This window comes from Nerophis lumbriciformis, linkage group LG08 (assembly GCF_033978685.3).
Source record: "Nerophis lumbriciformis linkage group LG08, RoL_Nlum_v2.1, whole genome shotgun sequence".
Taxonomy (NCBI): domain Eukaryota; kingdom Metazoa; phylum Chordata; class Actinopteri; order Syngnathiformes; family Syngnathidae; genus Nerophis; species Nerophis lumbriciformis.
Window position 1 is genome coordinate 6,822,501 of NC_084555.2, and position 12,819 is coordinate 6,835,319.

General features: G+C 39.0%; 1 protein-coding gene across 7 annotated transcripts in view; it reads right to left on the reverse strand.

Moving 5' to 3' along the window:
* Nucleotides 1-12,219, reverse strand: part of meis2a (Meis homeobox 2a) — a 262,523-nt gene extending 250,304 nt beyond the window's left edge. For all 7 annotated transcript variants that reach the window (XM_061968186.2, XM_061968185.2, XM_061968183.2 and 4 more), the window contains exons 1-6: nucleotides 11,613-12,219; nucleotides 11,171-11,397; nucleotides 10,378-10,519; nucleotides 10,234-10,284; nucleotides 10,075-10,125; nucleotides 9,521-9,670 (exon numbers count right to left, since the gene is read on the reverse strand). In XM_061968186.2, the coding sequence (XP_061824170.2) occupies nucleotides 9,521-9,670; nucleotides 10,075-10,125; nucleotides 10,234-10,284; nucleotides 10,378-10,519; nucleotides 11,171-11,397; nucleotides 11,613-11,624 (633 nt within the window). In that variant the 5' untranslated portion in view covers nucleotides 11,625-12,219. The remainder of the gene's footprint in view (nucleotides 1-9,520; nucleotides 9,671-10,074; nucleotides 10,126-10,233; nucleotides 10,285-10,377; nucleotides 10,520-11,170; nucleotides 11,398-11,612) is intronic.
* Between the last annotated feature and the right edge of the window lie 600 nt (nucleotides 12,220-12,819).

The window sequence follows — 12,819 nt, forward strand, 5'->3', positions numbered from 1 at the left end:
CGGCGGCATTAACTTTGTGCACTCAACAAGGCGACAAAAGCTTCTCCTCCCCCATAAATTATTTAAAAAAGGAGAGGCGGGCGGGCGGGCGCATCATCAGAAGACGTCGTGCACACACACACACACACACACACACACACGCGCGCGCGCACGCACACACAAACACAGTACACAACAAGCGTTTTGTCGCGAGCCCTGTGGGTATGATAAAGTTCAAACAAGTTGTGCGTGTCAGCCAAATAGTCAATCTACACAACAATGCTACAAATATAACAAAAAAACAGAAGCCCGCAGGATGACGGGAATATTCCCTGAAGAAAGAAATCATTGGGAGGCTCTTTGCTAATTGTCTTAAAGAGAAAGAGAAAAAGAGGTAAAAGCAGGAAGATATTAAGAGAGTGATAATAATAATAATAATCATTTTTAACCATACCATGCAATGTCATTTATTTACCATTTTGTTATTGCTTGATCAACCTGCATTTGTTTCTACATAATATATTGTCATTTATTCATTTATTTATAATTATTTTATAATTTTTTTATTATTTCCTATATTTTTTTATTCAATTTTTTTTACATTTATTTGTTGCAAATAAAGTTTAACTGCTACAAACAAACATCTTATAACGCAGAGGTCGAGAACCTTTTTGGCTGAGAGCTAAATATTTTAAAATGTATTTCTGTATATTTCTTAACACTGAATACAACAAAATGCATGCATTTTTAAGTAAGACCGACATTTTTAAGAGTATAATAAGTCTCTTATTATTTTTAATAACATTGTTATTCTGAAGCTAACCAATAATAAATCAAATACTTCTTACTATCAATGCGACTTCCTGAACAGGTGCGGTAGAAAAACGGATGGAAGGATTCAAATGCATGAGAATGTTTTATATTTTGAACGTTAATTTTAACACTGTGATTACCAGCGGATTTTTTAATTACCTATCGTGCTAAGATTTATCTGAGAGCCAGATGCAGTCATCAAAAAGAGCCACATCTGGCTCGAGAGCCATAGGTTCCTTACCCCTGTTATAACGGGACTGCCTGTGAATGACACCTTGTCATTACAACTTTTCACAGTAGATAGCATCATAAATCGGCTCGAATAAGACGACGTATCAGTATTGCCAATTTTGCAGCCGTGTTCGCAAATACCCCTGGTCTTTTTCCAGTGTTTTTGGGAATACGTAGGAGACTCGTGAGAAAGTATCTGCAGTGTTTTGCTTATTTTGTATCTCTCCTACAGAATCCATAAAAATAACATGCATATGCGTCATGACCAATTATGCAAATTAGACGTCAAACCACCACAGACAGATTGCAGTTCTGTTGGAACCACTTTCCCCCAGCTGAGACATGGAGAAGGGCTGAATAAACTGTGCTTCTTCCTACTCCTTTTCACACATTGTGCTTTGTTGGAACGTGATGCAACTTGTTAAGCGAGTTGGAAATAAATAAAACCCTGGCTATAATTAATATAATGATGAAAAACCAAGGGGACAATATGGACTGTGATGAATTCAGGCGGAGGCTATACTGTAATCCCCTCGTCTCTTGTTTACAAACACCTGCCTCACTTTCCCGCCTCGCTTGCATCCCTTGGAATTTCCAATAAAATTGATTTAGCGACATCATTGAATTTCCCTTAAATTCCCCTGAAACCTGCAAAGGAATGAAGGAAGAAAGGGAAGGAGGCTGCAGGGATCCCGATGCTGATCATGTACAGAACCGCTGACATGTCAAACACAAACACAAGATCATAAATCATACCTGACATTGCAAGACGCATCTTGCCACGTGCTATAAACATAGTAAGGCAAAATATTAATAATTATATACAGCTGTTTAGTAAAAAAAAAACAAAAAAAAAAACATAGCCTCAATTGAAGAGCTGTGTGTTTCCTATACACCCTCAATTATGAAAGGAAAGATCATTTTAAAAATACCTTAATTTAGTAGTTGATATAACCCCAGTGTGTACGTGTGTGTGAGCGTGTGTGTGTGTGTGTACTGACAAGACGGCTGCTTTTAAAACTTTATTTTCTTGCCATGAATGTGGAAACATGTAACCTTTTTTAAATTAATGTGATTAATATATATATATATTTTTTTCATTATTTTACTATTTTTTCAGTTTAAAAAATAGCATTTAAATTTTTGTTTGTGGGGGAAATATAAATAATAAAAATGACTTGATTAAGAGGCAATATAAGAGCTTATTAAATATATTACAATTTAAAATGACTGGTTAAAATTAGTGCTGTCAATTTTTCCCAATTAGACTAATTGCACTTTTCCCATTTTCAACACCACAAATAATCAAAATCTATTATTATTAACATCATCATTATTATTATTATTATCATTTTATTATGTGACTGCCGTACATGAATTTTTTTTAAATGTTTTACTCGGTGAACGTAGAAATAGGAAATTATATATATTTAATACATTAATGAACAGATTTTTTTGTAATTTTTTTTTTTTTTTAATTCAGTTTGTCTAAAAAAAAAATTAGAAAAATATAAAGAGGGTCAATATAGCGCTGTAATAAAAATATAAACATTTAAAATAATTGGTAAAAAAAAATTGTCGTCAATTTCTTTCAAATCGGGTCAATTATAAATTAGCATTTTAATTAAACCTGATTATTTGCAGTTAATTACTTCCGTGCATAATGGAAATGACTAATTGATTAACGTGATAACGTTCTGTGATTAATTTCGTTGACTTTGACCGCACTAGTAGAAATACAAACGATAACAAAACTATTAGGGGGAAAAAAAACTAATGTTAAGAACACCTTTCAGCATTGATGCAGTGCAGTTCTATATACAGCCACAAGCTCTAGTTTTGTCAATGCAACATTGCATTGGATTTCATTAGGCGTCCACAGGTGTGCCTAATGTTATGGGATGCTCTCTTGGGCAACAAAACGCCAACAAATTACAGCCTGTGAAAAGTACCGCCAAATTAATCAACGCCCCTCTTGCAACTTATTGTGATGCTCTTAAAAAGGCAGGTATACAGAAGGGTCTCGTTTTTATTGTACTGCTTCATCTAGGTCTGCCTAATAAAGTGGTGTCCATAAAGGGCCATACGGAAACTATACTCTATCATTACAGGACGTTCTAAATAAAATATATTTAAAAAAATGTTTTTTAAAGACTATGCATACAGTACATACATGCATATTTGTACACGGCCTTGTGGCGGCTGTCTTGTTCTTGCACACGCAGTCGAAACGCTTTTCTGCAGGGTGGGGGCGAGAGTGGGGCTCGCTGTGCAACAAGTGAGCAAAGGCGCTCTCTCGCTGAGGCAGCCATGATGATTAGATATGACTCCCAACAGGCCCTCTGAGCGCTAATCAAATAGGAAATGTAAGGCTAGACGGGCCAACATTGCGACACAGAATGAAGCCAGATAGAAACTTTTGTTTTGTTTATAGTTTGTTTACATGGCAACGGCATCCTGTACCATTCAAATGCTGCAAGCAATAATGGGCTCACTCTTCATTTAAATACAGCACAGGCAGTGGTTGTGTTTCTTTACAAAGTGGCATCGCCAACTAGTGGCCTGGCATGCGTATTACAGCGCTTTCTACGTTCTCTGTGACAACGCACTGGCCTGCTGATCTGCGTGAACGGCAACGATACAGCATACTTGCCAACCTTGAGACCTCCGATTTCGGGAGGTGGGGTAGGGGGTGGGGGGCGTGGTTAAGAGGGGAGGAGTATATTGACAGCTAGAATTCACCATTCTACATCCTGAAAATATGCAAACAAAACTGTGTTTAGATAATTGATACTTCAAACTTGCACAAAAAAATATTAAGGAATATAACATAACTTGGCTTCTGAGAGCTTCAAAATGTAATGAATAAAATGCTAAAGTTGTTGATAAACAAGCAATTATTTTAATAATTAAATATGGTCATTTTAAATGAATTATTATGATCATTTAAAATTAATTATTTCAAATATGTTTATGTTAGTGTATAATTCTATGGCTGGATGTAATAAGGAGTCAGAAAAAATACAAATAAAAATACAATTAATTTTGATGTTTTTAGCAAAATATAGTAAAAATGTATTTAGTTTTTTTTTTTTAATTAATAGATATATTTATTTTTAGGTAAGATAAACATAATAATACAATTTATCTCTAGTCTGGATGATTTAGTTCTTGTCACCCTGTTGTCCTCCCGTCTGAAAAAAGGCTGTCCTCACTCAGGTCCGCATGGAGCTGGAGGGGGCGTGGCCTCCAGCTCCGGCTAAAAATCGGGAGATTTTCGGGAGAATATTTGTCCCGGGAGATTTTCGGGAAAGGCGCTGAATTTCGGGAGTCTCCCGGAAAATTCGGGAGGGTTGGCAAGTATGCGATACAGACTGTCGGGACTAGATATGGGTACTTTTCACATTTAAACCGATATGGTACCAATTCCCGGTACTTGGGAATCGATATCGCGACTCAACGGTAATGAAATAAAGTAATACAATCTATTTCCTTAATGTAACACAACTGTGCCGTCCAGTTGTTATATTCTGTTATTTTAAACGTTAAAGTCTCATTTGCAAGTATTGTATGGTAGACTTTGCTTGCTGTTGCGATTCCCAGGTGTTGGATGGCATTATTACATAGGCTACAGTGTGTTGCCTAGCTAGGAAGTAGTCTTTGCCATTAAGATGAATGCGCCAGTCGAGTTTTAGACTGCGTCCTCCAAATTGTTTATACTCTAAGTCAGTGGTTCTCAACCTTTTTTCAGTGATGTACCCCCTGTGAACATTTTTTTGATTCAAGTACCCCCTAATCAGAGCAAAGCATTTTTGGTTGAAAAAAGGAGATAAAGAAGTAAAATACAGCACTATGTCATCAGTTTCTGATTTATTAAATTGTATAACAGTGCAAAATTTTGCTCATTTGTAGTGGTCTTTCTTGAACTATTTAGAAAAAAATATATAAAAATAACTAAAAACTTGTTGAAAAATAAACAAGTGATTCAATTATAAATAAAGATTTCTACACATAGAAGTAATCATCAACTTAAAGTGCCCTCTTTGGGGATTGTAATGGAGATCCATCTGGATTCATGAACTTAATTCTAAACATTTCTTCACAAAGAAAGAAATCTTTAACATCAATATTTATGGAACAGGTCCACAAAAAATCTAGCTGCCAACACTGAATATTGCATTGTTGCATTTCTTTTCACAGTTCTTTTTGACAGACATTTTAGTGAGAAACCTGAGCTTGTGCTTCACTCAGTTTAAGAACTTACATTCATATTTTGTTGAAGTATTATTCAATAAATATATTTATAAAGGATTTTTGAATTGTTGCTATTTTTAGAATATTTAAAAAAAATCTCACGTACCCCTTGGCATACCCAGGGGTACGCGTACCCCGATTTGAGAACCACTCCTCTAAGTATTGTACTGTACTTATTACACGCATGCTTTTTGGTTGCAACGTGCATCTTAGCTGTAGTTTTCATTACCAAATTCGGAGGTGTTAAAATCGCCATGTAAAATCGCTAATGCCAATCAGTAGCAAAGTCCATTTTCAGTAAATTAGCATCAAGCTCGCGCATTTTTGAAAAGTGGAGCCTTACTTTATGTTCAAGCGCTTTCTATCAGGCATACTTGTTTGTTGGCGTTGAAAGTTGCAACATTATGGCTGAGTGCTGCTTGAGCAACTGTTTCCTCGCCAAGTGTTTAAGCTGGTGTTAAGTCAGCAACAGGACGTGACGGCACATGCAACGAAAGTATCGAAATATGGATTTTGAATGCATGGCACCGATCAACAGAATTTGGTTGCTGCCTATAAAAATGTACCCATTCTTGGTCGGGACCACTAACTACTAACCTGAGTTTTACCACTTTTCTGAGGTAGTAACAGAACCGTAACAGAGACGCGTATAAGGGGCACTCACGACTCCTACCTCGTTGCGATAAAAGCAACTTCCGTTGTCTGACAAGTATCTAATTCGTCACACCAGACGCCATGTAATCCATCAGCAGGTGTCGTGGCGCTGTGCGAAAGCATGCAGAGTTCTGTATAAAAAGGCACAGGTGCATGATAAATGCCAGATTATTTGTTATCTGTGCAAAAGAGGCGAACATTTCCCACTTTTACACTTGTCCTGCCTGTTAAAGCTGATGTTTATGTACCTTTTTTCCCCTTTTACGATGCTATCTACTGTGCAAAGTTGTAACGACAAGTGTACCCCCCCCCCCCCCCCCCCCCCCCCCCCCACACACACACACCTTAGCCACAACGCTTATGTATTTAGCAGAGGTTACACAATGCCAGGAATTTGCCTGCTTTGGCGGTAGCATCAGCGCTGGAGCAGAGGCGGGTAAAACCTGTGTGAAAGGGAGCTCTGCAATGCCGGAAAAAGGTCAAACTAGTCGTGTACATCATTTAATTGTCTGATTATCTGTGTGAAAGTGCATTGCATTATCCTTAAAAGGTGGAAATATGCCAGCTATTCTGTGTAAAATATGTGGAAAAACGTGCCTTAAATCACTTGGCCCAGACAAAACTGGTCCAAAGTGAGCTCACAGTGTTGTGCCTTTTACAGAAAATCAAAACAAACATTAAAAAAACCACAAAAAAAAAACCATCCTGCATTTTTTTCTTTCCATATGTGCAGCGTCAAGATAAGAAGTGGAACTTTGTTTTGCCTTCAGAACTAATCAGGTTGATACATTTCTAATATTTTGGTTACATCATGGTAATATTCTAACCTGTTTAATTATACTTTTCCATGTCCTTTAAATAGATGCAGCGCTTACGTATATGATTAATTAATTAAAAGTCTCTCGTTTAAGAGGTTCATCACAAGGGTAAGGGGGTGTAAGAATAGTCCTGGGTGGGCTTACATGGCTAAGACAGTCACCAAAATCAACAGTGTCAGCGAAGGCCTCATCCCCTTTCTTTCTTTCTCACCCCAGCATAATCCAATCATCCCTAAAACAATGCTGCATTCAAGTGTAAATAAAAGTGGGCTTTTTGACTATTAGGGAGGGGCGGGGGGAAAAACATGAAAACAAGCGTCCTTATCATCGCCACAACTTTCACCACATGAGACACTATACAGCCTGGGGACACGGGAGATGGGGTTGGAGGGGGCGGTATTAAAAATGCAAAGAAAAGTGGACGTGACTCCGGCTAATTAGCGTATCTAACTATCAGCTACGCCTAAAATGGGGACAGAAATTAATTAGGGAATGGAGACAAATGCCTAATGAAGTCATTCAATAAATAACACGGAGACAAGACGGGCAGCGATATTTTTTTTTTTTTTTTTTTACATTTACATCCAATTAGAGAAAAAGCAAAAATAATTATGTTACGGTTCACTTTTTTTTTAGCTTTGTAGATGAATAAACAAGATTTTAAAAAACTAAAATATTTTGTTTTGTTTATTGCTCCCATTAACAGACATACGTCTCAATTCAAATACCCTTGTTTTTACCCTCCCTTCTTGGTTCAGGTCAATCAAGAGGCGCTCGAATGATCCGCCAGGTAGGGGTTGAGGGCCGAGTACCACCCTCGAAACAAAGTGAGCTCCCAGACCTCCCTACACGGTCGAGTGCGAGGAGAAAGATGGCAGACCAGAAACCCAAAGAAGCGTAATTATTTAATAATAATAATAATATTATTAATAATAATAATTATTATTATTATTATTATATAATAATTATTATATAATAATAATAATATTATTTAATAATATTAAATAATATATAATAATTTTCATAATAATAACATTTGTGGGTTTTAGTCAGACTTTAAACCTTTTGCATGTAAATATTGACTTCAAACACATACTCAGTGAAACACATTTGACTTCCGCAAGCTGATCCGCCAGCAGTTTCGCCGAAATGTGTTATCTTCTAACCGATCTCCTTCTTAATAAAGACAGGCGAAAAGAAAATAGGAAGAGCTCATCTTGAAAGTAAACAAACATTTGTCGCATCTGCCTTAGGTCACCGCCGGCAAACGGCGAGGGTTGATGACGTAGCGAGACCCGACCGACGTCCGCTTTTGCAATACTAGCGCCAACAGGGAGGGTCAAGTAGAAGAGGGGAGCGGGGATGAGGGAGAATTACTACCACTTTACAATAATGGCTAATGAATTATTGATAAATGGGTTAATAACGGCATAACAAAAGGCGTTATAAATTGTAAACAAAACAAGAAGTGTGGGCCGGGCACACTACTTGGCATGTTTATGTTAACTATATACCCCAAACATACAAATTAAATTGTAACATAATTGACTTTTTTTTAAATATTTAGAATAATGACTTAATTGTATTTATTTAATCAAGTTAAATAATGATGGGCTGTGATAAATCGCATTGTAAACATTGTATATACAATACTAACTGAACAATATAATACAAAGGTTTCTACTGCCATACAGTGGGGTGTTTAAGTCACCATATGGCGCCTGGCCCTTTTATATTGTCACTCATCAACCGACATCCACGTTCAACAATAAGGCGCACTTTGTGGCAATTCCAAAAAAAAGGGACAGCGCTCCACTTTTAAAGTTGAACTCTTGTGTTTAATCAACGGTCACCAGGAGTTGGTACACAACAAGATGTCTCATCGCTGCAAAACAACAACACCATTTGTGCACAATATTGCCAAGCTGACTCTTCACACCCCAAACGACACTATTGTGCATGCCAGTGTGTGTGTGTGTGTGTGTGTGTGTGTGTGTGTTTTAGGCCTCGAGCCAGAGCCAACAGATGCGAGCAAGCATAACACTTTTAAATCTGCTCTCACTCCTAATGCCCTCCACAGGAACTATAGTCACCACATAAAACACAATAACTCACAATACTAAATATCGCTAATAACAACAACACCACTGCGCGTTCACTGTTTACTACGCTCCCCCCCCCCCCCCAAAAAAAAATGCATGATCCATCTCCATGTACGCTGCACTTATAATTGAATTCAGCACTACGGAGCCTCCAAGCCATTTAAAAAAAAGGTGCATGAGTGGAGCCCACAACACTGCAGAGCAAGAAAAAAAAACCATGCAGTAATCAATAGAAAACAATTAAACACATTAAGTGGGAGGGGATTCTTGCAAGGAGCATCATATGCAATGTGAACTTGACATTGATGCCTAATGCATTTCAAAAGGCGCACACACACACACACACACACACAACGTGCACTTCTGCAGTGAAAATCCAAAGAAGCTCTGCGTGGAACCCCCCCCCTTTCTTTCTGTCTTAAATAAAGCTTATCCTTAACACATATTTTCGTGCATCCACAGTGCAACACGCAAATACACCCATTCAAAAGACTAAAATAAAATAAAAAAAACAATTAAGCTATTGTGGCACATTTGGCTTTTTGACCCTCACATCGGAAGACCCCGGCTAAAGAAACGAGCGCACACGAAACAATCGCATTGTCTTGTTGCGTTCAAGGCATGCGGCAAAAAGCTGGGAGAAAAGAGATGCGCGTTGCGTTCACTTACATGATCGGCGAGGTTCGTCGACGAGCCGGACAGCTCCTCGTGGTCCGATTTGGAGCTCCCATCCCGCTCATCGATCACTAAATCTATTGGCATTTTTCCTTTCAAACAGCTGATGTACCGGTGGCAAAAATTATCGCAGAGCTCATGCACCTTGAAAGGGGGAGAGGAAAAAAACGGCAACATTTCCACGTCATTAATATTTCGCATTAGATCCAATGAAGATGAATGCATTAAATCTGATTTTTTATTTTTTTATTTTTTATTCTCAATGGAGGTGCATGCAGGAGCAACAAGTTGAGGAATGAATTCAAGACAAAAATCAAAGTAAATAGAAAATCAGACTCAAGTGGCGGCAGCTGCGTGCAGGATCAATAACAAGAGGCTTAATTGAGCACATTTGAGTTGCGTAAATAACTGCACGCCTGCATTAAATATGACTATTTGACTCATAAACGCCAATAGGGATGGAAGCACATGAGGGTTTTGAGCATCTCCCTCCTCATAAATAAAATAAAAAAAACATGCAATTATGTATTTTTTTTTTTTTTTTTTACCTTTTCTAATTCCAAGAGGTGAAACCGTAATACTTGTATGGCTTGTATCATCTGAAACACATTAAGCACATTTAACATTAAAAAAAAAAAAAAACATTCTTTTTTTTTTTTCCCCACTTAAAATATATATATATATATATGACACTTTTATGGACTTACCAAATTATCCAATTCTGGATTCGACGAAAATAAAGGTTTTTCTGCACGGACCTAAAAGTGAAAGAGCGACAAAGTTGAGTTTAGCGTGCAATTTAACGGTAATTTATGTGTTTTTTTTTGTTTTGTTTTTTACGAGTCACGGACCTGTTTGGCAAACACCGCGATGTCTTCGTTGAAGGAGTCCGAGGAGCAGACGTCTCCCCCGGCCACGCCGGGCTCCCTCGGCGTGCACGTCGCCAGCTCGCACTTCTCGAAGACCAGCGCGAGGAGAGGGAAGAGGGGATGCCTGCGGAGGAGCGCGCAAAGGCGGCTTGTCAACACGCAGCGTGTCGGTTAACTCCCGGAGGATGCATATCCACACTTTTTTTTTTTTTTTTTTATTATTATAATTATTTTAGTGTGTTACGCACAACGCTCCAAACAACTAAAGACTGCTCACTACTTGTATTTTTTTTTAATGATTAAAGGTTGGAAAGTGGAGCTTTTTGAAGTGGCGTTGTAAGTGCCACGCAAAAGTGAATTGAAGGAAAATAATAATAATAAGAATTATGCAATGTGTGCAGGCGTTAATAGTAGAAAATAAAGTACAATTAAAAATAAGTGTTAGAAAATAAAATTATATATAAGAAAGTTTTACTTTTAAAAACTGCCTACATAACCGGATTGTACTTTTGCACAATTTGCACATGCATAGCGTGGTAGTTTACGCCTTTGCACACTTGTGTTTAAGAACACAGTATTAAAATAAGTGCATAAACGCAGTATGTAAACACGCCGAATAACTCTTTGCATGTGCCTAACATTTGTAAATTGCAAAAAACGCTGGTTTTAAAATGAGAAACCGACATTTTTTTTAAAAACAAGGTTTTCTCTACGGGGTTTCGTGCGGTTTAAAATTAGTGGGTTTTTTTTTTTTTTTTTCAAACGCGCAGCTTACCCATAAATCTGGTCCTTATCCCTTTTTAGGACGTCGTTGACGGCCGAGCCCATGCTGGTGGGCATGACGTTGGGGTGGGGTGCGTGAGCTCCGTAATGTTGGCTGGCGTGGAGCGGCGGTCCGTGGTTGAGATGGTGGACCTGGGGGAGCGGCCGGGGAGCGTGCGGGTCCCCGTACATGGACGCCGATACGCCGTCCATACCCCCGTAGTGGGCCAGCTCATCGTACTGGAGGAGCAAAAAAAAAAAAAATAGGTAGGAGAAAGAAGTCAGCGAGACGCTTTGTTACTTTTGGCCACTGTCTCCAATGGGTGGGCGTAAAAAAAAATAAAAAAGTGAAGTGTGATAATATTGTGTTAAATTACCTGGAACATTATTTAAAAAAAAAAAAAAGTGTCCGGTGGAGAATGTTACTTTGCACAATGCAATGAGTGGGATCTTACCCTTTGCGCCATTATAGGCTTCAGCTCCAATAAACTCCTTATTTCTTATAATAAAAATCCAATGTTTCGTCCTGTGCGTGGAAAACAGCAAAAAAAAAAAAAAAAAAAAAAAATTCAAAAAAAATGTCCACCAGCTTTCTTTTTGGTTTCGGTTAACTTTTTTTTTTTCTTCTTCTTCTTCTTCAGCGAATTCTCCGTGAAATCGTCGCATCGGCGCGGGTCCGTCTGTTGGGGGTGGAAGTAGAAAATAAAAATATGGGGGAAAAAAGTGCGAGGGTGACAATAATGGGCCCAGATTGCGAAGTCAACTGTCGCGTCTCATGGCTTTTTGCCACTCCGGCTGTCAATCAAAGCCAGCGGTTGTCAAGGTAATGAATGAATGATGTTCAAGTTTCCTCTGCGTTAGTCCGTTTTTTTTTTTTTCACCCCGGCGAAGTCCGGCCGCGCGTCTTCCCCCGTTAAATGTCTGCTTTAATGCTCGTCCCGTGGAGTTTTCAAGAACGCGCGCACACGCACACACGCACGCATACACACACACGGAGAGAGAGAGACGCGCGCGCGCGCACGCGAAGTGGGTGGAGAGAAAAGCGGGAGAGAGAGGGGGGGGGATTGGGGGGAATATGAAGAAAAAATAATAAAGAATATGCGCGTAAAAGTCTCTCCGAGGGTCCACGGTGCGTGTGTGTCGGCGAGTGTTGGCAGCTTGGCGGCTGGCTGGCTTCTAGAAACACACACTGGCTGCCGGGAGGAGGTGCTGACTCGCGACGCGCCGAGCGGTGGGCGAGTGCAATGACGGATCCCGGAAGTGGCGTGCTGGCCCCAGCCAGTGGTGGTGCTGCGAGTGCGCGTGGAAAAAGTGCGTGCGCGTGAGTGTGTGTGCGTGTGTGTGTGTGTGTGCGTGTGTGTGTGTGTGTGTGTGTGCGGTGTTGGAGGTAAAGAGACGAGCCTCCCTCAGAGAACTCTCTCCACCCACCCCCAAAAATACTTGCACTGAGGATGGACACTTGAACGCAACACGCTGCTAACATATATTGGTCATATACAGGTAAAAGCCAGTAAATTAGAATATTTTGGAAAAACTTGATTTATTTCAGTAATTGCATTCAAAAGGGTGTAACTTGTACATTATATTTATTCATTGCACACAGACTGATGCATTCAAATGTTTATTTCATTTAATTTTGATGATTTGAAGTGGCAACAAATG